The sequence below is a fragment of the Oryzias latipes genome, chromosome 18 (genome assembly GCF_053564925.1).
Source record: "Oryzias latipes strain Hd-rR chromosome 18, Olatipes_Hd-rR_3.1".
Taxonomy (NCBI): domain Eukaryota; kingdom Metazoa; phylum Chordata; class Actinopteri; order Beloniformes; family Adrianichthyidae; genus Oryzias; species Oryzias latipes.
In genome coordinates this window covers 33,275,592-33,301,887 of record NC_136254.1, presented here as the reverse complement: position 1 = coordinate 33,301,887, position 26,296 = coordinate 33,275,592, and the positions used below count along the sequence as shown (strand labels likewise).

The following is a 26,296-nucleotide window of genomic DNA, read 5'->3' as shown; positions in this document are numbered from 1 at the left end:
GCAATCACAGACGTAGCGTAAACACCTGGGGATGCTCTGATGCTGCTGTGCCTCATGTCTGACCGCGGGAATCAAACAGAGGCGTGCAGTCAGAACGCTGCTGTAGGCCCGCAGGAAAGGCTGTAGATGAGGCTGGCCTCACCAGCAGGGGGCCGACGTGAGCTGACAGAACAGACCGAGGAGTCTGTCTTCACTGAGAGGGAGAGACTCATGAAACTAAAGGAAAATAAGGACTTTTCCAACAGATCACAGAGCTTTTTGTGGGAAAGGATCGCACGTGGACTCAAAAAGTAAGGCCAAACATAGTTTATAATTGTTATTTTTTTAATAACATGGGATAAAATGGAAAAAATGGAAGTAAAACAAGGCCTTAAATAATTATTTTATGATCATTTTCACAGCCAACATTTGATAACACTGATTAAAGAACCACAATTTAAAGTTGGAAAAATACTAGAAAAAGTTACTGAGGGTCAAATGTGTGCTGAACACATCTGTATGCTTGAATGTGTTTACAGTATGAATAATTTATATACAAGAAGAGTGTTCTGTCCATGTCTATAAAATAAATATTCTATATAGGACAAATATGTTCTTGTGTTTATTTTACATTCTGTTACCTGCTGTTGGATGAACAGCAAAATATTCTGTTCAATATTCAAATATTCAGTTGTAAATCTGACTCCACGTGCCTCACCAGCAATCAACCTCACCACACGTCACTGACTGTCAGTTAAATGCAGTAAAAGTCATTTCACTTCCGCTTTGACCATAAAGTTCCTTTTTCAACCTGTTTTATGCTGATAAACCAAAAAATAATAAAAGATGACCTTGTGGTAAACCTTTCACATTAAAATGCACATTGCATTCACATGAAAAATTATTTGCCTTCACATCAAATGGCGTTTTATTTTGAAAGACAACTGTCTGCTCCCTGAAAAAACAAGTGACTCACCCCTCCAAGTATGCGGGACACTGCTGCCCCCTGGTGTCACAGCCGGACCACAGCACTTGTGTTGTCACTGCAGGATGTTCTTTGGATTTTCTTAAAGAAAGCTTTTTTTTTATTAGAAAATTCCTCTTGAATATGATAGTCCAATACATCTATAAACAGAGCAATTCTGATGTAACTTTTTCATTTTAATGCCTTAACCCATAAGAACTAGTGGGGACACCAGTGCCGCCCCCCCCCCCCCACACACACACACACACACAGTGTCTTTATGAGGGAAAACAAAGGTTCTGATGGGTTAAAGAGACAGTAGGAAGCTGATCTGTCAGAAACATTAGATGTTCTTTGGGTTAATCACTTCTGAGGAAGAAAGAAAAGAGTTTAGGTGAATCAGGTAAATGGTGATAGGACAGGGGCGGAGCAGAACATCCAGCTGAGTTGGTCCAAACTTTAACCTTCTACTGTTTGTGAGACAGCGTCCTACTTGAAGAACGCCTGTGTGCGACGTACGCGACAAGTTCTGAACTCCAACTGCTGGTGAAGATGAGCAGCTCAGAGGAGGATGAAGCTCAGGCTTCACCATGCAGCCGTCAATCCATGAAGACAGATCAGAACTTCAGAGCTGAACCTGAACCCTCCAACACAAAGTAAGACTTTCTGTTATCAGTCGTTCCTTCCCGCTTTGTCCTGTTGCCATGTTCGTCTGTCTGCAGTTTCCAAGCTCTATGGTCTGTTCATGTCTCAGAGAATAAATGCTGAGACAAAAAAATTAAATTTTTAGAGTTTCATAAACCAAGTATGATTTACACAGAGAACTTTGGATCCAATTCTTTTTTTCTGCTTCTCTCTTTTTTTTATGAGGAAACCCAAGTTCTGTTGATGATTAACTTCAAAATTCCCCTAAAGCTCTAAACAAATGGAACACTCCGCTGGTCTTTTATGCGTCTTAAAGAACAAAGGGTTGTAAGATAAAAAGTCTCCACTGAGTCTGTTTCTATTTGTAGATGTTTACACCACAGTGATCTGTTACATTGTCTGTGTACATGAGAAGTGGAGGGAGGGGCAAATCAATCCAGTTCTCATATACTCCCACTTCCTGTTTAAAAGTCCTTTCCAAGAAGCCAGAAGTCCCATAGACTTCTGAGAAATACTCATTCTGTTGGTCAGAATAATCTTTATGGCATTAATACCTTTTATTTCTACATGGTCTTGATAGTCCTTATTTATAATATAGCATTAGAAACTGACCAATCAGATGCCTTATATGAAATAAATGGTAAATGGCGTATACTAATATAGAGCTTTTCTACCTTCTTCGAAGGCCCAAAGTGCTTTACAGTCACAGACCCATTCACTCATGCACACACACACATTCACACACTGGTGGCGGCTTCGTTGGCGAACACAGGCGCCAACCTACCACCAGAGGCAAGGTGGGGTTCAGAGTCTTGCTCAAGACAGGAATCAAACCTGCAATCTTATGATCATGGGTCGACCGCCCTACCGCTGCCTGCTGTAGTGCCTGCTGGCAACTACCTCCAACCTTCAAAACTTGTGATTGATTTTGGACCTATCACTGCACACTGACGACATCCCGGCTCCAACATGGTGGCGTCCATATCTTAGAAAAATGGCGACTGAATTGACTTTGATTGAGTCGGATGTTAACGTTGATGCACATATTGGACAGCTTTCACATCATTTTATTACATATTTTCTAGCTAATTAAAAAGTGTGATTCGGCTTATACATTTTCTGACAAGCTATACTCTATTTTATTCCTAGTTTCCCAGTTGAACCCTTGATACCTAACAACATTTGTACCATCTTCTGTTCTTTGTGAGCTTGTCTGTTTTCATTCACATACAGCAGATCCTTCAGAGCTCTTGTGTTTGTTTGCAGAGGTCAGCTGATCACACACAGAGTCCACTCTTCAGCATCCAGCTGCATGTCCATGAACAGTGACTGGTCCAAAAACAAGAATCCAAACTTCAAAACTGAACCTTCAAACTCAGAGTAAGAGTAAGACTCTGTTCTAAACAGAGCTGAGGGAGACTCACTGAGATCCTCTTTATGCTGCTCTGTAGGCCCTTAGGTTTTATCCAAAGATCACACCTGGTCCTGCTGGTTTCCTGATAATATTATCATATATTTATTTGTCTGAACACAGTTTAGACAACAGGACTGCTTCAAAAGTACCAGTTTGGCATAGGAAAATTTCTAAACAGTACCAGTGACATTAGCCAGCCATTGTGATCATCATTCGAAATATTTAACGATATCTGCAGTCGTTCTTAAACTTTTTGCTCCACATCTGAAGCGGACGGCACATAAAGAACCTAAATTCTCCATCAGCTATATAAGCTGGATAGGATACCCAGATGACCATAGATACTTATTCCAGAAGAATCTTTGGAATTCTCTTCCCTGGGTAAAAGAATCATCCAACAGGGATTCGGCCTGAAGTATGATTGAAAATCTCATACCTCCATCAAGCTTTTATAGTCGATCAAACTCCAAGTGAATTCCACAGGGAAACCGTTAAAAAATGTACAAAGAAAGAACTTAATTTAAAATCCCCTGGTTTGGTTTTACTGCTGGGACCATTGGTTGACCAGTAAATTGAGAGTTTAGTGAACAATACTCCAAGATACTTAAGTTCCTTCACTTGGGGCAGCAGCTCTCATCCTACCTCGGGGGGCCAAACTACCCTTTTCAGGTGGAAAGTTATGGCTTCTGCATTGAAGTGTTTGTAGTTTCCTAATTAAAGTAGATTACCAAACAACAGTTTTACCACCTTCTGTTCTTTGTGAGCTTGTCTGTTTTCCTCCACATATGGCAGATCCTTCAGAGCTCTTGTGTTTGTTTGCAGAGGTCAGCTGATCACACACAGAGTCCACTCTTCAGCATCCAGCTGCATGTCCATGAACAGTGACTGGTCCAAAGACAAGAATCCAAACTTCAAAACTGAACCTTCAAACTCAAAGTAAGATATAGTCTCTGTTCTAAACAGAGCTTAGGGAGAATCACTGTGATCCTCTTTATGCTGCTCTGTAGGTCCTAAGGTTTCATCCAAAGATCACACCTGGTCCTGCTGGTTTCCTGATAATGACCCGACACACGACACATGTTACTCAAGTGTACAAAAAGCAGCAAAGACCTTCAGAGATTCAGGAAGATTTGAAGTAGCATGAAGGTTGTAGTTCTTTGTGGGATCACCAATCGGTGATCACATAATAATATGTTAGCTGAGACGTCAGCCATGATTATAAAGATATTCAGTCACCCAGGATTCTCTAAATCCAGGACGTGGGAGTCTTCCCATTCCACATCAACACAGCTGATGGAGGCTTCAGGTTTACTCCAAGAACAAGCAACAGACGTCAACAGGACTTCATTTATCTTTTATTAAAGAAGTCTCACCTTTACTCCAAAAAGTTATTGAATTTTATTCTGAAAGAATTATAAATTTTGATCTCAGCAGGACCATTTCTCAAATCAAGTAGCCTTCTCAAAAAACCAAGCGGTTTAAAAATTAGAGAGCCTCTTTGAGAAAAAGTAAAACATCTGGAATAAAAAAACTCCAATTCCAGTTGACTTTGAATGAATCAATTTGGATGAATGACAATTCATTTCAATTTTATATTATTTATAAAGCCCAATATTACAACAATTCTCGTCTCAATGGGCTTCATATCGGTAATTAAATGATTATGTAATAAACATGAAATCATAGAGAACATAAAGCCACAGAGTTCAATAGCTGATTGCTAACCTAAACTAAACTAAACAGACTAAACTAAACTGGACATCCCTGCTATTTTCCTTACCTTCTCAGTAGGAAAAAAAACCCTAAAAAAACAGATTCTGAAAAAAAAGAACAAACCTCAGGGGTGTCCACATGAAGCAGGGATCCTCCCCCAGGACGGACAGGCGATTTACCAGAACTCTTAGAGAAGAATGAACTTATCTAACTCTACAACTAGATGTTTAAATAGTCCAGTAGATGTGCTTTATCTAGATGGGTGCAGGGACGACTGTGGGTGTGAGACGAGCCAACTGGAAGGATAATTGTTTTCACTTCTGCAGCATTGAGATGTGCAAGAAAACCACTCTCACTGACTGATATACCAATATGGACTGCCCCCATTTAATTGATCGTATACTGGGGCAAAAAAGTATTCTGCTGCCCACTAATCATGCAAGTTCTCCCACTTAAAAAGATGAAAAGGATGAAAGAATCCAAGAACTTACATTGTAGGACTTTTAAAGAAATAATTGATAAATTCCTCAGTAGAATACATATTTGATCAACTGAAAACAAGCAAGAATTCTGTCCATCACAGACTGGCAACTTCTTCTTCTTCTTCCTTTAGTGTTCATTCTTCGACTGCCCTCGTGTCATAAGTTTGAACTGGTTATCTGTATAGAAGACACCTGTCCACACCTTTAAACAGCTACACTCCAAACTCCACTATGGCCAACACCAACGATCTGTCAACGGACACCAGAAACAAATCTGCCGACCTGAACCAGACTGGGAAGAATGAATCTGCAATACGTAAACAGTTTGGTGTGAAAAAATCAGCTGTTGGAGACAACTATTCTTAGATCATTTGAGATGTTTGGGGATATTGTTGGGTTCAAACAACCTGCAACATCATAACAATTCAAAAAGGAAAGAAAGACCAACGGACAAAGGTACCTTTACGAGGAGAGCAGACAGAGATCTACCCAGTAAACAATCTCTCTCCACTCTGGCGCAAATTCTGCTGCCTCCTCTTTTAATAAGTTGATTTGGGTTGTCCCTAAGTTACACATGCGCTGAGCTCTAAGGAGGGGAAACAGATAAAAACACAGCTGCAGCGCTATCAGAAAGCATTTATTGCAACATGTCCATCCTTCCACAGTCTTCTCAAATAATCTCTGGACCTGCAAAGCCGTTTCTCACAGATAAACTAACACAGAGCGTCCTTCGATTCATTTTAGACATAGCTAACACAGGTTCTCAGGAGAATGCTGAAAAGTTGCAAAGATAAACATTTTCTCCCTAGGGTGTCACCTCCACCTTCCTGTGAAACAGATTTGGACACACACAGACACTTCTGCAAACATGATTAAATCACCTATACATATATAGCAAGGTGATGCATAAAATAAGCAAATATGAGATAACCTATATACATTATTCCAACATAACTCCCCCCTGTTTATCCATATCTGCGCAAACTTAACATCACTATTAGTTAGACACTTCACAAGATTTCTAACTGTAAGATCACGTTTAAGAGCACAAACACATTTACACTTGGAGGGTGTTTGTTGGAGTCACTTACACAGATGGGACGCAGCTGGGTATCTTCAGGTCTAATAGCTGTGGAGATGAGACAATTGCACAAAGAACGCAGGCAAGGAATACAACAGCATCCACACAAGGTCAAGATGGCCATAAATATAGCTATGGACACCAAAGCGGAAGCTACCAATGAGTGGTACTTCCCAAACACATCCAGCCAGGAGTCCCACATGGTGGTATCAACACCGGAATGGTCCTTCATCGTACCATTGAGAGTGCAAAGGCCCTCTATGGCCTTGGTCAGACTGCTGTCTGCAGCAGTGTTGTTAGGAATGAACGTGCAACACTGTTCACTGAACATGGTGCACACGCCACCCTTTTCAGCCATCAGCATGTCGAGAGCGATCCTGTTCTGGAATGCCATTATAGATGTAACAGAAAGCTGTTCATGCACAGCTTCAAACCCTTCTCGTGTCCAGTTACCTAATTTTTTGGACGTTGTAGTGGATGTAGTTGATCCTGTCCACGCCTTTGACAATCGTACACCACCAACAGAGGGAAGATTCCCAGCTGGCAGCCACCTGATGAACTAATGTACATTCATCTGGTACTCCATAAGGAACCCCTATGGCGTCTATGTAAGTAGGGTCAGTGTCTGTCAGCCACACTTCCCGCTTATGGCGAGGTTTCCATCTGTGAGGATAAATACCAGACATTTCAGCAACCAAAACGTAAACCGTCATAGGAAACACTGAAAAAGGTAACAGAATTTAGTTTCAAGAGTTGCAAGTTAAAAATAGTAGCAGTATTCTCTGGGTTTAGTGGATTTCCTTTAGCCATTAGTCGTCTTGGGCAAACATTAGTGGGTGGACTTACAGTCCTCCTCTCAGTCGAAAGGGTTGTTCCATTTTCATACCCAGGGGGGCGCAAGTACTGCCAGGTATGCCACACTATAACAATGGTTATGATCACAACAACAATACATTTCACACAAATTTGAAAACCTTGGTTTACCATCTCGACCAACTGTTATTTCTTTTTTCGTCGTCTATATGGGTTGGTGGCTTTACAGGAGGCTTCACTGACTTTCGGGTCTACCCAGACTCTAAACGTCTGAGTCCACCCTATTATCAGACTTTAGCTCACCTTCCACCTTTGAGTTTCCAGTCGAGATGACCTTTTTACAATATAAACAATATGTCAGGTGAACCCAGGTGGATCTTCCAGCGAATTTGACTGCAGTAGGAGTGGCCAGCAGTGCCTGGTATGGCCCCTCCCACTTGGGTGAATACCAGTGTTATTTCTTGATGCTTCTTATCAGAACCCAATCACCTGGTTCTAAAAGCTGGTTTTCCTGCTGAGGGGCAAAAGGTTTTTCATTAGTCAAGATTTCTCTTTGTTTTACTAAAATGGCCCTCATATAGTCAGCCAGGTTTGCTTCTTTATTAGTCTCCCATTGGTTTTTAAACTGTGGTAACCTGTAAAGTCTTCCAAAAAGGGTCTTGGCCTTATTACACTGGTAATGTTAACTTTATGCACAATTTCACTAAATCTAGACACTTGTCCTCAGTGTCCTCAATACATTCCTTCAGCCTATTGTTAATTGTACCAGTCATTATGTCTACTAATCCAGCACTTTGCAGGTGGTACGCACAGTGATTCTTTAAGTCAATGTCAAGTCAAGCCAAGTCAACTTCATTTATAAAGCGCTTTCGAAACAGCAGGAGCTGACCAAAGGGCTTAACAGCGCAGAATAAAACAAAACAACAAACTAAAACAAACACCATAAAATCAATAAATTAAATGAAAATAAATAAGACCAATAAAAACATCAACTCACACCGAGTTAAACGCCAGGGAGAAAAAGAAGGTTTTTAACTTGGATTTAAAATCATTCAACGAACGGGCCTTCCTAATCTGCATAGGGAGTGCATTCCACAAGCTGGGGCTAGCAACGGCAAATGCTCCATCCCCCCTGAATTTCTGCCGTGTCCTTGGCACATCTAGGAGCAGCTGGTCAGCTGATCTAAGTGAGCGGGAAGGGGAATGCAGGTGTAGCAGCTCAGAGAAGTAGGGTGGAGCCAGACCATTTAAAGACTTAAAAACAAATAAAAGATTTTTTTTTTTTTAAAAAACAACTCTAAAATGGACAGGCAGCCAAAACTTGTGTGATATGCTCTCTCTTCCACGTTCCAGTTAACAAGCGTGCAGCAACGTTCTGCACCAGCTGGAGATGGGACAAGGATGAGTGAGGGGCACCGAAGTAAAGAGAGTTACAGTAATCAATCCGAGATATAACAAAGGCGAGGATTACTGTCTCACAGAACTAATCTTGAGAAAAACGATTTGACTTTAGCCAGCTGCCTTAACTGAAAGAAGCTGGATTTCACCACCGAACTGATCTGCTTGTCCAAATTAAAACCAATGTCCATCTTCACTCCTAAGTTTGTGACAGTAGGTTTCACCGATTGAGTGAGAGAACCCAGAGCTTTAGGGTGTGACTCACTGTTGCCACTGGGACCAAAGACAATCACCTCTGTCTTTTCCTCATTGAGGTGGAGAAAATTTAAGAGCCATCCAGATTTTTAATTCATTCAAGCACTTAATTAAAGGGCTGATGGAGTGGGCATCCTTTTTTGTTATTTTCTTATTGTTTTAATGTGAAACATAGTTCCTATCATTTTCATAATTTGATTAACAAAATGAGAACCATTGTCACTAAAAATAATAATAATAATAATTATTATTTTTATTTATTTTTACAGATATACCATACCGAGGAATTATATCTGTGCATAATGCTTTGGCTACTGTTATTGCATCAGGATGTTTTGTTGGGAACAATTCAGTCCATTTAGAGAATGCATCTATTATGACCAGACAGAACTTTTCCTTTTAATTCTATCAAGTCCATGTGTATAACCTGAAACGGAAGTTGGAAACTTCCCTCGTGTTGGTCTAAGATTTCCCTGAGCATTGTGCTTACATGCTCCTATAAAAAATTTTTTTGAATAAGAATTAAATCCAATATTTGTAAATCCAATATTTGTTTACCTCTCCCATCATTCCCCCCGTTGACCCATGGGCCACCCCATGGGTCAATATAGCTGCCCATTTAAAAAGAGTTTTTTTTTTTTTTTATAAAAGAGGGTTTGTTTTCTGGTCATACATATATACTATTTAGGAGTTTAGCATTATGTTTGTTCCAGAGCTCTTTTTCAGGTTCCAATCTCCGTTGTTGCATTTCTTTAAGTATTTCTTTGTCAATCTCCTCATTTTTCTTTGAAGAACCATCTACATAAAGTATTACACCTTTCGTCAGTGGTTGATCTATTAGGTAATTTCTGCTCTGTGCTGTTTTTTCTGCTAATTCTTGGCAATCATACACACTTCCACCATAAGGAAGTGGCAACATTGTAGCAGGGTCCAACTGGGTGCACCATTCAATCCAGAGGTGCGGTTGGAACAGTAATGCGGCCATGAAGGATAAGTGTCGCGCAGGCGACAAAAAAAAGTTAAGCCCATCTGTAAAAGTAATGCTAAAACTGCATGCGAAACCTTAAGGGTCATTGGGTGGAATAGTACTATTGTTGCACTTACTTCTACTGCCACTGATGCCGCAATTGGTGTCCTAACGCAATGCGGCAGTACACATGCCACACCATTTAATTTTGAAGAGAAATAAGCTACAGGTTTCATTTTGTCTCCATGTTGTTGGACTAAAACTGAGGTCAATAAATTACCTTTGCAGTCAACCATTTATACAAAAGGTTTACTATAATCAGGTAACTCTAAGGCTGTGCTGGACACCAGAACCTGTTTAATGTTACCAAAGGCCATGTCCGCTTCTTGTGTCCAGGTTACAGGGGAATTCATTTTTAAAATGTTGTCATACATCAACTTTTCGAGAGAAACCATTATTTCAGCATAGTTTGGTACCCAGTTCCTGCAATTATTAATCAGACCTAAAAATGACATAATTTGCTTCTTCGTTAGAGAATTTGGTGCTTGCAGAATTGCAGTTTTCCATTCTTCCATAATTGTGCGTCCTGCTGCGCTTAAATATGACAAAGATATTTTACCTGTTCCCTGCACAGCTGTAATTTATTTTTACTAACTTTGTGGCCTTCATCAGCTAAATGTTTTAACAGTGCCACTGAATCCTTCATACAAGTTTTTCTTTTCTCTGGTGATGCTATCAGAACATCATCCACATAAATTATTTTTTTACTTCCCCTGGAGGTTGGAATTTTTGCCATGCTCGCTATCATTTCGCACTAACCTTGGGGTAGTCTAGTGTAAGTGTACCTTTGGCCGTCATATGTGAACGCAAACCAGTACTGGCTGTCCTTGTGGACAGGCACAGGAAAGAATGCATTACTGATGTCTACCACTGTGAAGGCGGCTGCATCCGATCCTAAGGAGTTCAGTAATGTATAGGGGTCAGGCACACAGGGTGCTCTTTGAATAACTGCATTGTTTACTGCTTGTAAGTCTCATACCATCCTCCAACCAGTGGAGGGCGCCTGTTTTTTCACTGGAAATATAGGAGTATTACATGGTGAGTTATTGCACTTTATAATTACTCCTGCAGCTATTAAATCTGAAATTACTGGTTTAATACATTCTTGTGCATCTGGTCTTAAAGGGTATTGTCGACACATGGTCTATATTCTGTTTTTGGTCTAATCTGCACTGGTAAAGCGCCTTTAATTAACCCTACATCTGTGGGTCCTTTAGACCACAGAGTGTCAGGGAGATCCTTTAACAGATCTTCCTCCTCCTCAGTTAATGCTAATAATCATCTGGCCCAGTCCTTTAGTTTTTCTTCCAAATGCACACCCATTTTAACAGAAGTTGTCCAAAACAAAGCCACTCGAGTCAGTCCAGTTGAGGGACTTCCCTGGATGTGGGGTGATAGTGTTGGAATCCAGTCATCAGCACTTTCCCCCATCCTAACCATATCCCCCAGATCCTGCCACTGCTGATTGTGCCCATTCAGCATGAAGACGTGCCAAAGGTGATTTAAAATTCAACATGTTTTCCCCCATTTTTGCAGCTACAGCTGCACTGCATACAATTGCGTAAAAGTGATTTTAGTTGCACTAACTCTAACTGAGAAAAAGACCGTTTGCTGCTTTCACTGAAACTCGCGTGGCTGCAGGCTTTGCGCCTGGAATTTGTTCTTTGATAGCTGTCCTACATGCACCATCGTCATACAAAAAAAAATCATCACATTCCTATTTATCCTTAATTTAATTTCTGATTTCACATCTGCATAAGCCAATAAATCCTAGAACTTCATCAACACCTCATCATCTCCATCTGACTCATCATTCTGCTTTTCAGGGAGTCCTGCATTAAAAAATGCAAAGCTCCCTGTCCCCTGGCCTTGTCATGCTTTTTCCTTCTCTTCCACAGGTCCAACACCCTGAAAAGGGGTTACCATAAGCTCCTCTCTGACATCCTCATGACATCTCAAACCTCTTCTGTCATGTCCTCTCTGGAACCTCTCCTTCTTCGGCTGCCTCCACCATGATAAAACACTTCCACTCAAATTTTCCATGTCCTGCACAAACTGATGCACATCTGCTTTGTAATAAATCACACCTTCTATAGCTTTCTTAACATCTTCCATTGTCCATGTCCTATACACTAAAATAGTCGGAGTTGATCATCTCCTGCCTGGGGGTTTGCAACCTGGATCATTGGAAATGATTCTGTCATTGCTGAAGTTTCTTCAGGTGCAGAGGGGAGAGGAGAAAGTCCCTCTCCCATCGTTTTTGACCACTGTAATTACTGCCCTGTCTGTGATCTAGTCAACATTCCTTTTTGAGAGGATTCCCCATCATTAGGTGGGGGATCCTTTACTAACTGGGGGTAAAGAGAGCTGTTAACATCTGCTCTGTATGGAGCAGGCGCTCCTCCTTCCTGCACGTTCTCGTCCTCCTTCCTGCAGGCTCGTGCACGCGCCCCCTCCCTCTGCTCTCTCCTGTTCTCTGATGCCGCACTGCCCTTTTTTTTTCCCTTCTTTCCGCCTCTCTCAACCAAAATTCCGTAGACTTAAATCCTGCTTTCTGCATTTTCTTCCGATCTTTTCCTGTCTTTTTTTTAATCGCATCCTGTAATGCAATTATTTTCTGAGTGTTTAACCTTCCATTAAATCCATAGTCTTTTACCCATTTATCCAAATGCTCGTTTTTTGCAGGATCCAGACTTTCCACATACTTCCAATCCTTGCTCTGCAAACTTTCTTTTGGACTTTCCTTACTCTGTGCCTTTCTCATTTTTAAAAACTAAACAAAAAACACTTGTTTAGCAGTTCAAAAAACACAATCTGCAAATTCAGCGATTTGCTAAACACAACAACAACAAAACACAGCAACAAGAAACAAACAGCAAATACGGCGATTTGCACACAAAATCACATTAACATTCACACACTCTTTACTTTACTAATTTATAAATGCCGGCTTTTTAATTATCTTTAATTCCTACATCTGAAAGTTATGGTACTGGGATTTTGTATATCATATCTATTCATACATATATGTATTCTTTTCATTATTTTATTTAACACGGAATTTCACGGACTCCGCCGTCCAACCAAATGTTACGGGATTTCCAGGACCCCGCCGTCCTTGCCTGATAGTGTCTAGAATTCTCAGGGCTTTACTTCTTTTTAAACGCGGAATTTCACGGACTCCGCCGTCCAACCAAATAGTACGGGATTTCAAGGACCCCGCCGTCCGTACTTACGGAATTTCACAGGACTCCGTCGTCCTTTCCGTTGTCTTTCTCCTTCGGTATACCGTCAACCTTTTGGACTCCAGCCAACGGGATGGGCACCAGTTCCAACAAAGGGTTGACTCACCTAGGAGTCAGCTGTGGCCACAGTCTCCTGGGGCCCACCACGCTCGCTGAAATCCTCAGGTATGTTGGTATCCGGCTCGAAGGGACCAAATTAATGTTGGGTTCAAACAACCTGCAACATCATAACAATTCAAAAAGGAAAGAAAGACCAACGGACAAAGGTACCTTTACGAGGAGAGTGGAGAGAGATTGTTTACTGGGTAGATCTCTGTCTGCTCTCCTCGTAAAGGTACCTTTGTCCGTTGGTCTTTCTTTCCTTTTTGAATTGTTATGATGTTGCAGGTTGTTTGAACCCAACAGATATCTAGTTACAGTACCTTTTGCTCCAAATATAAGGAGTCTTCGCATGATTAACCTTAATTCTCCATTAGCTTTTAACTTTGGAAAAGAAACTTTGATGGGTAGATAAACGTGTTTTGGAAGAACCTTAAAGGCCTGTTCACACCGGGACGAATTTCGCCGGCGATTTTCGCCGACGTTTAACGCCTCGTGACTAAACAAAGGGCCCCAATGAGAGTGTGCACACCGACGCGAAAAAACGCCACGCGTTAAAGCGTCAAAAAAAAAAAACGCCTCGGGTTCGTTTTTTTTTTTTGACGCGTCGCGTCGAAATCTACTCGACCAATAAGAACGGCGCTTTTGCTCACGTGTCTGGAGCTTCTGAAGTTACAGTAAAACACAACTTGGGGGCGCTCAAACACAAAACTGCCTTGCTGAGCACACATACCAGCGAAGAAGATAGACGCCAAGTAGCGTCTACACAGCCGCGAAGCAATAATGACGGACATTCTAAAACATCCCCGAACCAAGCACCAGTTGGAGCTACTGGTGCTTGAAATATTCATGTTTTCTTTGTTTGATTCTGACAAGCGTGTAAATACTTGCTCTCTTCTTCTGAGTGAAAAGCGACTTTAAGAAGCGTAAAGTTGCGCAGCGCCACCTTGTGTACAGGAGTATTTCTGTTTTACATTAAGCGCCATCTAATGTCAGGGAATGAAATTGCATGTTCACTCCACTCATCGTCAGCGAAAATCGCCTGGGTGTGAACACAAAAAACGTGGCGAAAAACGCTGGCGAATAACGCCTGGCGAATATTCGTCCCGGTGTGTACGGGCCTTTAGAGTCCTCTTCCACCTGGTAAAAGAATCCTCCAACAGAGATTTGGCCAAAAGTATGATTTAAAAACTCAAATCCCATTAAGATAATTCAAGTCCAAGTGAATTCCACAGTCAAACACTGAAACAGTCATAAACAGAAAGAACAGCCTCTTTAATTAGTTCTGTTTGTATGTTTTACTTTTTATATCAAACAGACAGAGCAATGAGAATACTAATTGCGAAGAAGAGCAGGTGTCCTGCTGTTCTTTGTGTCAGAACGCCCTGAAGGATCCAGTCTCTACCAGCTGTGGACACTGGTTCTGCAGGCAGTGCATCACCTCGTACTGGGACCAGTCTGATCCATCAGGACTCTGTTCCTGTCCAAAATGTGTAGAAAGACCCAGAAGCAGAGCTGGACTGCAGACCAGTCAGAGCAGAACCATCCAAAGTAAGACTAAACATCTGTCTGATGATGGACTCATTTCAGAAAACTGGACTTCTCCTGGTGTTGACTTGAACAGACATAAAGATGTTGTTCTGTTTTCATTGTTTTCTTGTCTTTCAGCAGATGTTGGTCTCCAGGAGCCTTTAGATGAACATCAAGTCAGTGTGAAGAGAAGATATGAAAATACGACTGAAGGAACCGATGAAACAGGAAAAGGAACTCCCCTCAACAGAATCTACACTGAGCTCTACATCACAGAGGGACTGAGAGAAGAAGTTAATACCCACCATGAGGTGAAGCAGCTGGAGAGAGTCTCCAAGATCCTTCATGATGTTCCAATCAGGTGCCAGGACATCTTCAAAGCCCTAACTGACCAACATGGATCCATCAGAGTGGTTCTGACCATTGGTGTCGCAGGAATTGGAAAAACCTTTTCAGTGCAGAAGTTCACTCTGGACTGGGCCGAGGGCTTGGAGAACCAAGACATCAGTGCAGTGGTTCCTCTGTCATTCAGGGAGATGAACTTGATCAGAGATGAGCAGCACAGTCTTCTCACTCTCATCCAACGTTTCCATCCAACCTTCCAGAAGATCCCAGCAGAGCAGCTGTCTGTCTGGAAAATTCTCTTCATCTTTGATGGTCTGGATGAAAGCAGACTTTCTCTGGACTTCAACAACAGTCAGGTGGTGTCTGATGTCACTCAGAAGTCATCAATCAATGTTCTTCTGACAAACCTCATCCAGGGACGTCTGCTTCCCTCAGCTCTGGTCTGGATCACTTCCAGACCTGCAGCAGCCAATCAGATCCCTCCGTCCTGTGTCTCCAGGGTAACAGAAGTACGAGGCTTCACTGACTCCCAGAAGGAGGAGTACTTCAGGAGGAGATTCAGTGATGAAGATCTGTCCAGCAGAATCATCTCCCACATCAAGGCCTCCAAGAGTCTCTTCATCATGTGTGGAGTTCCAGTCTTCTGCTGGATCACTGCTGTGGTTCTAGAGAACATGTTGACCACAGAACAGAGAGGAGAGCTTCCTAAGACCCTGACTGACATGTACTCACACTTCCTGATGGTCCAGACAAAGAGGAAGAAGAACAAATACCAGCAGGAACATGAGGAGAATCCACAGGAGCTGACAGAGGCTGACATGGAAGTTCTTCTGAAGCTGGGGAGGCTGGCATTTGAACATCTGGAGAAAGGAAACATCATGTTCTACCAAGAAGACCTGGAGCAGTGTGGTCTGGATGTCACAGAGGCTTCTTTGTACTCAGGAGTTTGTACTGAGATCTTCAGAAGAGAGTGTGAGATTTTCCAGAAACCAGTCTACAGCTTTGTTCATCTGAGTGTTCAGGAGTTTCTGGCTGCAGTTTACATGATCCACTGCTACAACAACAAGAAGACAGAGGTGGTAGAGAACTTCCTGGGGCCTTTATTTAAAGATGGTCCAGACATGGCCTCAAGGCCAAATTCTTTTTTTGGAAGGATTCTGAATTTCTTTGATGTTTTTAATTTTTTTAAAAAGTACAATCAATGTTTTCTTCTTCTGGAAGAATTCCTGAAAAGAGTCATGATGAAATCCCTGCAGAGTCAAACTGGTCACCTGGATCTGTTTGTCCGTTTCCTTCATGGCCTCACTGTGGAGTCCAACCAGAGAGTATTGGGAAGTCTGCTGGGTCAGACAGAGAGCAGTCCAGAAACCACCCAGAAGATGATCAACAACCTGAGAGAGATGAACAGTGACCAGTCCTCTCCTGACAGGTGCATCAACATCTTTCACTGTCTGGTTGAGATGCAGGACTTAGCAGTTTGCCAGGAGATTCAAGAGTTGTGGAAACCAAGAAACAGATCAAAGAAGAAACTTTTAGAGATACACTGTTCCGCTTTGGCCTACTTGATCCAAATGTCAGAGGGAGTTGTGGATACGCTGAACCTCAATCATTACAACATGACATATGAAGGTCAAAGGAGGCTGATCCCAGCGGTGAGGAACTGCAGGAGGTTTTGGTAAGTCTGGATATGACATAGTTCAGATGTTTAATTTTACAAAAGTTCAGCAGTTCATTGGAAATTCACCTCTGAGTTGTGGACGAGACTGTTGATTCAGTGAAACCCCATCCCCTTTCCTGAAAACACAATTTTCATTGGAGTGGTTGATTAAATGGAAGTGGAGTTCATACCTAATTATTGGTCTCATTACAGCTTTGCTAGACGTCATCTCTCAGAGACCAACTGGGAAGTTGTGGTCTCAGCTCTGACTTCTAATCCATCCCATCTGATAGAACTGGACCTGAGTCAGACACACCTTGAGGATGCAGTGGTGAAGATCCTTTATGCTGGACTGGAGAGTTCAAACTGCATACTCAAGACTCTGAGGTCAGAAAAATGACACTGCTTGTTAGGAAATTACTACTGAAGTTTCCTAATCTTGCATTACTGAAGTTCAAGCAAAAACATGGCTGTGTTTTAGGAGATCTCACTCAGTTCACTTAATCCATCTTCTGCTGCATTGGTTCATGGGTCAACAGCCTCAGTAAGGATGCCCAGACCTCATAATTTCCCATCTCAACGTATTGGAGGAGCCAAAGAATAAAGTCTTTACTGTCTGTCCTTGGTCTTGCCTAGGGGTCTTTGTCCCAAAACTAAAATGTATTCAAAAGAAGTGATCATGGTAGCATTCTTTCTGACTGTAACCTGCTCTTCTGAATAGGTAGATGTAGTGGTTCCAATTTGAGTGTCTTTGGAATGACTAACCGTATCTCTAAAGACACCAGACACCCTGCAAAGGAGTCTTTAGTCTGAGATCCTCACACACAAAGAGAACTCTTCCATGGTTAAATCAAGTTGCAGAGACAAGCCAAAAAGAAAAAAAGAAAAACTTGAATGTTGCTGAAATAAATTATCCATCCAAAAAACACTTGGTTCATGATTTTACAAAAGCTGGTCTTGTTGGGTTCAGGTTGAAGGACTGCAGCTTGTCAGAGACCAGCTGTGCTATTCTGGCCACAGCTCTGAAGTCCAACCCATCCCACCTGACAGAACTGGACCTGAGCTTCAACAAGAACCTGCAGGATTCAGGAGTTCTTCATTTGTGTGCTTTTCTGGGGAGTTCGGACTGCCGGATGAAGGCTCTGAGGTCAGACTTTGAGTTTTGCTTAAATCAAAATGATCAAAAAGTTGTTTAAAATTCAGACTTCAGGTTAATATTCTACAACCCCAGAGAGATGCTGCTTTACTAAACTCATGTTTGGTACAAATTCAGACATTTTACAATTTCTGAGGCAGAGGGCTGTTGGTTCAATGTCCTGGCCAAATGAAATTAAAACACATGCACATTAAATACTCTAACCCTTGTGCTATCCTTGGCACTTTACCATTGGGAGTTGGGTCATCTAGACCCACTAGACAGTGCTCTGAAATCTTCTCTGTGGGATTTTTGAACTTTCGTTCAACAGCAAAACTTTTTTATTGTTTCACATACAAAAATACATACAAATGTACAATATTTCTTTACCACCAACTTTATGCTTGAATTCAGGTTGAAGAACTGCAGTTTGTCACAGATCAGCTGTGATGTTCTGGCCTCAGCTCTGAGGTCTAACTCTGGCTGCCTGAGAGAACTGGACCTGGGCTGGAATGAGCTCCAGGATTCAGGATGCCTTCATCTGTGTGCTTTTCTGCAGAGTCCAGGCTGCAGACTGAGGACTCTGAGGTCAGTTCTCTGACTCCTACTGTTAGACTTTGTGTATTTGAAGCTCTTTGATGTAAGTATGTGTAGATGTCCCCTTTGTTTAGATCATTTAACTGTTAACATAACCCCCTAACCCCTGCCAACACACTGAGATATACTTGCTGTATATTATATTTTTGGGCAATGTTCGAATTTACTGTACATTCATTTGTACTTGTATTGGTATTTATTGCAAAGAGCTGCTGGAAAATAGTCTTGTTGTGCACTACAAAATGACATTTCTTTTGTTTTTATTTATTTAATAAACGGACTTGCATGCATTACACAGTTTGAAGTGCTCTAAAAAAAAAAACACTGTAAATACGCAAGATTGTAGCCTTAGCTAATTTTTGTCCTCTGTCCCGTGTTGACCATGGCTAGCCACCAAGACGCTGTAGATAAAATGACATAAGTAAAAAGTACATTATTAACATCAAATAAAATGACATAAAATTAACGTAACATAAATTGAGTTGAAAAAGGTTTAAAATACTTAGTTCCATCACTAAAATCGCCAAAATCAGAACAATAAAGACTCTTTGTCCTGTCTCGTCTTGTCCTGTCTCGTCCTGTCCTGTATGTAGTTTGCAGAAGTACGGCTTGTCAGAGGTCAGCTGTGCTGCTCTTGTCCCGGCTCTGAAGTCCAACCCGTCCCATCTGAAGCGCTTGAACCTGTGTTCAAACAGCCTGGAGGATTCAGGAGTGAAGCATCTGTGTACTCTTCTGGAGAGCCCCCACTGCAGACTGAGGACCCTGGGGTCAGTTCTGTTGCTGTAGCAGAGCTACAAAAAACTGAAGATCCATGCGTCAATCAATCCCTGCACAGTTTGATTTGTGTTTAATCAGCTGTATTCTGTTTTTGTGGAAGACCAGGAAAGCCTTCCAAAACACAATTTCCACGTCTACATACACATGTACACAAAACAAAGTGTTAATGTTTATGTACTTAAATGTGTAAACTTGAAAATAAACAAAAGGCAGATTTTAAAGTGAATCAAACAATTATTTGAATTTAACTTGATACATTTTAACGAATAAGTAAGATTACAACAAGATAACATGATGTACATTTCCCTTTCAACCTGGACCTGTGTTGTCATGTCAACAGCGCCGCAGCCTGGGCTGGGCCGACAACGGACATGTTCCATGTGCATTCTGTTCGAGGTTCTTTTTTCTTTACTGACCTTGGATCCGGTGGAGAAAAAATAAGCAGCTACATCCTCAGTTAGGAATCTGACGCTGAATGCTCACACTTTTCTAAATTTTAGGAGGCAGAAAACTTCACATCTGCTAGCAGAGCATGGTACTCAGAGTTATTGGACACATGTTAAGTGACTTACAGGGAATGAAATAAGTATTTGATCCCTTCCTGACTTTTTAGGTTTGTCCACTGAAAAAGAAGTTGACAGTCTGTAAACTTAACAGTAGGCTTATTTGAATAGTGAGAGACAGAAAATCACAAAGAAAATGGAGAAATCTAATTTGAAGACTTTACATAAATGCATATGTACTTCATTGAGAATTTGGTCCCCTAGTAACTATTAAGGGTTCTGGTTCACACAGACCACTTAGACTCTCCTAGACAACCTGTCACCTGAACTGAAGACACCTGTTTAAACTAATCACGTGTAGAAAAGTCACCTGTCCACAGAATCAGTCAGACTCCAAACTCTCCAAAAGACTAAAGAGCTTTCAGTGGATTTAAGGGAGAAGATTGTAGACCTGAACAAGACTGGGATGGACTACAAAACCATCAGCAAGAAGCTGTGGGGTTAAGCAGACAACTGTTGGTGCAACATGACCATCAATCCACCTGTAGGTATGGGGCTCCAAACCAGATCTCACCTGTTGGGGTTTCTATGATGATGAGCACATTAAGAAATCAGCCTAAAGCTACACAGGAGTTAGCAGCTGGAACCATGGTCACCAAGAAAACCCTTGGGAATACTTCATGCTGCAATGCTTTAACATCTTGTGCTACTCCCAAAGTCCCCCCTGCTAAACCCTTGTGCTATCCTATGACCCCACCCTTACATTGACGTGTTCTCCCTACCATGACAAAGGTGGATAAAGGTGGAAAGATTTCATGTAATCCATGGACACCAGTGAAGATCACAAATCATTGAAGAAAAAAGGTTGACAGTCTGTAAACTTAAGTCTAGTGGGTCTAGATGACCCCACTCCCAATGGTAAAGTGCCTAGGATAGCACAAGGGTTAAGAAGACATGTGGCGGCCCGCCAAAGAACACCTTCATGATTTAGACAGTGACTTGGAGAAGATGCTGTTCTCAGACCCAAACTGAGCTCTTTGGCATCAACTCCACCTGCCATGTTTGGTGGAAAAGAAATGCTGCCCATGACCCCAAGAACACCACCCCTATTGTCAAGCATGGAGATGGAAACATTATGCTATGGGGGCGTTTCTCTGCTCGGGGCTACTTTACCATGAAGTCTCTCCAGCAGGAGGGATCAAATACTCTTTTCCCTTAATGAAATGCAAATACATTTCCGTAAATTCCTAAAAGTGTTTCTTTTCTTATTTTATCTCTCACTGTTTAAATGAACCCACATAGGGACACAAACTGACAATTTCTTTATAAATGAACAAACCTGCAAAATCAGCGAGGGATCAAATACTTCTTTCCCTTTGTGTGTCTCAGAAGATGTTCGGTTTGCCGTTCTGCTTGTCAATTAAGTGACGTACGCTGATTGGCTGACAGGAATTTTAATTATTTTTTTTCCATGGCCTGTAATCTACCCATCCTTCCTTTGAGATTTACTGGTCAATTGCGATCCACGTAATGGGCAACCCTTCTAAACTGCCCCAAATAACAGGATTTATGAATTTCATTGATTGGTTAATACATGTTCTGACTTGCACATGTAAATTTACATTTTTAAATATTATTTTCTTAAAGGTGAACTAAGTTACTGACATTTTCCCTTCATAGATTAAAGAGGGAATAACTTTAGCGATCACATTTTAAGCCTCTATTTATTTTCTGTTTGACACTTTCGGGGCTTCAAGCAGGGAAAAAACTGGTTCCATAATGTAATCTGCTCTTTGATTGGTCACCACTTTTGTTATGACTGCTTCCAACAGAGGTAAATTTATTACCATTCAACACCTTAGTTTCCTCAGTGGAAATTACTAAACAAATTTTCTAAACAAATTACAAACTACTTAGTAATGTGTATGCTTTACTTCTCAAAGACTCTCCTAGTCTTCCATAGTGTTTGGTTTAAACAGCATTCTATAAACTTTGACGTTTTTGCTGCTTTTAACCTTCTTCCTGAATCATTTGTATGTTTCAGGTTGATGAACTGCAGTCTGTCAGAGGTCAACTGTAAGGTTCTGGCCTCTGCCCTTAAGTCTAACCCGTTCCACCTGACAGAACTGGACCTGGCCCAGAACGAGCTCCAGGATTCAGGAGTTCTCCGTCTGTGTGGTTTTCTGGAGAGTCCAGACTGCAGACTGAAGGCTCTGAGGTCCGTTCTCAGTTTATTTGTTGAACGTCTTCTAAAGCTCACTTTAGAATCTGTTCAGAATCACCAACAGTAACAGATATTCCAGAAAAAATGTATGACTCTAAAGATGTTTTTCATATTAGCTTAGTTAAAGTTAGTCTTTCACAAACTTTTTGATGAAGCAAAACCAACTCTTGACCCAAACTCAGTAAAGTGGATGCAGAAAAGCAACGGCTGCCGAAGCATCACAGAAGATTGAACGGCTACTTTAATGTTGGATATGGTTCTGATAAACCCAGACATGGAAACAGGATTACCGACATTTTTATAGTCAAGTCAACTTTATTTATAAAGCGTTTTAGAGAAGCTGACCAAAGTGCTTAACAAGGCAGAATAACAACAAAACAACTAACTAAAACAAACATAAAATCAATAAATTAAATAAGTAAAACATAAAAACATAGCCTCACACTGAGTTAAAAGCCAGGGAGAAAAAGTGAGTTTTTCACTTGGATTTAAAATCATTTAATGAACGGGTTAACCTGCCTAACCTGCATAGGGAGTGCATTCCACAAGATGAGGCCAGCAATGGCAAATACCCCATCCCCTCTGAGTTTCTGCCATGTCCTTCATCCAGGATCAGCTGGTCAGCTGATCTAAGCAAGCGGGAAGGGAAATGCATATGTAGCAGCTCGGAGAGGTGGGCAGAGCCAGACCATTTAAAGATTTAAAAACTCTACAATGGACAGGCAGCCAGTGGAGAGAAGCCAGGACTGGTGTGATATGCTCTCTCTTCCACGTTCCAGTTAACAAGCGTGCAGCAACGTTCTGCACTAACTGGAGACAAGGATGAGTGAAGGACACCAGAGTAAATAATAATAATACATTTTATTTATGTGGCACCTTTCTGGACACTCAAGATCGCCTCACAGTACAACAGTATGTAAAAACATAAAAACACAACAATAAACTCCATAAAAAGACAAAATAAGTTAACAGTTAAAACAGCAGTTTAAATATTTGAAAAAGGTGAGTTTTGAGATGTTTGGAAAACTGAGAGAGTGAGTCTATATTTTGTAGATCAGAGGGGGGGGGGTTCCAGAGTTGTGGGGTAGAGCTGTTGAATGCTCTACCCCCCCATGGTAATGAGACAGCCAAAGGGAGGAAGAGGACCTGAGGGAGCGAGTAGTGGGTGCAACAGTCAGGAGCTCTAGCTGTGGAGGCCTTTGAAGCTTAAAACAAGGATTTTATAAGTGATCCAGTGAGGTACTGGTGGTAACCAATGAAGCTGCTGGAAGATGGGTGTAATGTGGTGAATGGAGGGGGTTTGGGTTATTATTAGAGCAGCTGAGTTTTGAACCAGTCAAAGCTTACGGAGGGTTTTTCATGGTAGTCCAGAAAGAAGGAGTTGCAGTAGTCGATACGGGAGATGACGAGACTGTGGACCAGGACAGCTGTAGAGTGAGGAGAGAGAGCGGGACGGAGACGATGAATGTTACCCTGATAGAAGTAAGCGGAGCGGGTGATGTTATTGATGTGGGCAGAGAATGAGAGAGTGCTGTCAAGGAGGACACCCAGACCCATAACCTCAGGGGAGGGAAATATGGAGGAATTGTCGAAGGAGAGAGAGAAATTACCGAGTTTATTAAGAGAGTTACAGTAATCCAGCCGAGTTGTAACAAAGGCGTGGATTACTGTCTCAAAGTGCTTTCTTGATCAAAATGATTTAACTTTAGCCAGCTGCCTTAACTGAAAGAAGCTGGATCTCACCATTGATCTGCTTGTCCAAATTAAAACCAATGTCCATCTTCACTCCTAAGTTTGTGACAGTAGGTTTCACCGATTGAGTGAGAGAGCCCAGAGCTATTGGGTGTGACTCACTGTTTCCACTGGAACCGAAGACAATCACCTCTGTCTTTTCCTCATTGAGGTGGAGAAAGTTAAGAGCCGTCCAAGTCTTTATTTCCTCCAAGCACTCACTCAAAGAGCTGATGGAAAAGGCATCCTTCTAGGTTATTGGCATGTATATCTGTGGATCATCCGCATAGCAATGAAAAGCACAGTTTGCTACATTTTTGTAAAGCCCTTCAAAATGAACCTGATGTCTCCACATCACCCACGTCTTCCATGACGTAGAAAGGTAGCTAAAAACGTTTGACGCTAGCTCCTCCCATGGGCCGCGGGAGCGTCAGGTTTATACAAACACTTCATGGCTTTTGTGTCAAAAGCAAAGCAAATTTGCAGCAAAAATCACGTTCAGTGTGAACGTTGTATAAGGCGACACCTTCAAAACATTTTTTTGATGCATAGGGTTACAGGTGAGTGCATTCAAAGTGCTTTTACTTGTATTGGAGTATTAATTTAATGCTGAAGCTGTATTATTATTTAAAAAACAACAACTGTTTAGTATTTGTTTTAACGCCAACAGCCTCTGTCTGCATCCAGGTTGAAGATCTGCAGTCTGTCAGAGGTCAGCTGTGAAGCTTTGGCCTCGGCTTTGAAGTCCAACCCGTCCTACCTGACAGATCTGGAGCTGGACGGGAACGAGCTCCGGGATTCAGGAGTTCTTCATCTGTGTGGTTTTCTGAAGAGCCCAGACTGCAGACTGAAGGCTCTGGGGTCAGTTATCCACCTGTTGATGCTGAAACTCCATTCAAATAAAACACTGCAGATGTTTGGGTTTCATCTGGAAACCAGTTATTTTAACCACATTGATGTGGGGGAGACCTTATGATTCAGAAAACAACCACAGACACACAAAATCTAAAGATGTTAAACGTTTTTGGGTTAGTTTAGCATCCTTAGATAGAAAAAAGCAGGAGATAATGGTAGTTGATGCCAGAGCTGATGGATGTCTAGTTAAGAGCAAGATTCTTGTCTTCTCCAGACTTGGGTACTGCAGTCTGTCAAGAGTCAGCTGTGATGTTCTGGTCTCCGCTCTGAGGTCCAACCCGTCCCATCTGATGCAACTGGACCTCACCTGCAACAACCTGCAGCAGTCAGACGTTCAGCAGCTCCTTGAGTTGGTGCAGAGTCCAGACTTCAAGCTGAAGAACCTGAGGTCAGCAGTTCTGCCATGAAGGAAGCCCTGTTGATCCTCTTTGGAGATCATATCCTTTCATTTCACATCTTGATGTACTAAAATACATTTAAAATCAGCCTCAGTTAAAAACAGCTAATAACAAGATTACATTTGACTATTACGTTCAGACAAAAATATTTAAAAAAAAACATTGGGGAAAAAAATCCAAACTACATTACAATGAATCACAAAAGATAACAACTTCATTCAGACTATGGACACTCAGACTACGGAGTTTGATGACTCTGTTAAATGAAATCGGAACATGATTTCATGAGGATTTTGTAAACGTAAATTTTAAAAATCATGGAAATAAATAAATATTAACTAAACTGAAAAAACTTATTTAAGAATATTCTAAATTTTAAAATGAGAAACTATTAGAAGTGCACATAAGGCGTTAATCTAAGGTGATTTTGTTGATGGACAGCCTCCATGTGGATGGCGGTTCTTATTCCTCTAGATGATGTTATCTAGAAGTTGAGTCATGGTTCCTGGTTCCTATTCAGAGTAAACAGACGTGATGCTGAAAGTGGGTGAAGGTGGGAGATTTTTGAGCTCCAGCAAGTTAACCTGAGAGCTAACTGGAAGCTGCTGCTCTGAACACGAGGCCAAACACTCATCTGTTCTCTGCTTTTTGTTCTTCAATAGATGGACCACTGACTGGACACACTAGAACTGGAGCAGCATCGCGATGGACCATCAGCTGGACCTGAAGATGTTCTGACTGGACTGTGTTACTGCGAGGAGAAGAGTGGTGGAGGAATCTGGGATGATGCGCGTCCCTGAGCTTCTGTGGGAACTGATCTAAGATGTCGGTGCGCATGAGGATAAAACTGTAACACTTCAGAGAGGACAACCCAGAACAGTCCCACCATGGGAGGAAGATCTGATCTCCACCAAGGAAAACCCAACAAAAACTCAGATCCTCCACACGACAGGATTCTCCCATCAGGTGAACCAGCAGCAGATGTTCTGAGTGGACCGTGTTATGAGGGAGGAGAAGAGAAACAACGGCCCCAACATTATTGTCAAATAACTGAGATCAGCCCCACTGTTGACATAAATGTGCAATAGGAAAGTTACAAATCCACACAATGGACATATAGAGAATTGCATTTATAAAACTCCACATAAAGTTAATGTTTTAACACTGAAGTTGATGTCAGAAAGCATATGACAGTGCATGTATTCAGTTGGAAACTAGCTAACGTCTACCAATCAAAACATATTATAATGTACATTTGAATAAAATGTTATTTAACCATTTCTACAAAACATGATCTGCCAAATCTTCAGCTGGAATCTTCTTTCCCACAAGTGTTCCGCAAGTGTCTTCATTTTTTAAAACATTAAAC

At 41.5% G+C, this 26,296-nt stretch overlaps 1 protein-coding gene across 4 annotated transcripts; it reads left to right on the top strand.

Annotated features, from left to right (window-relative positions):
* Positions 1-43: 43 nt before the first annotated feature.
* Positions 44-26,218, top strand: LOC101158092 (protein NLRC3). 4 transcript variants are annotated; one of them, XM_011473405.3, is made up of 14 exons: positions 44-290; positions 1,429-1,599; positions 2,855-2,968; positions 3,825-3,938; positions 14,434-14,666; positions 14,787-16,665; positions 16,861-17,034; positions 17,618-17,794; positions 18,197-18,370; positions 18,973-19,146; positions 21,704-21,877; positions 24,302-24,475; positions 24,744-24,917; positions 25,590-26,218. In XM_011473405.3, the coding sequence occupies exons 1-14, from the start codon at positions 127-129 to the stop codon at positions 25,612-25,614; spliced, it is 3,921 nt and encodes a 1,306-aa protein (XP_011471707.2). In that variant the 5' UTR covers positions 44-126; the 3' UTR covers positions 25,615-26,218. The 4 variants fall into 4 exon arrangements, with proteins under 4 accessions (XP_011471707.2, XP_023821833.1, XP_078791900.1 ...); XM_023966065.2 differs by having other exon boundaries at positions 14,784-16,665; XM_078935775.1 differs by lacking the exon at positions 44-290 and adding an exon at positions 1,260-1,346 and having other exon boundaries at positions 14,784-16,665.
* The last annotated feature ends 78 nt before the right edge of the window (positions 26,219-26,296 follow it).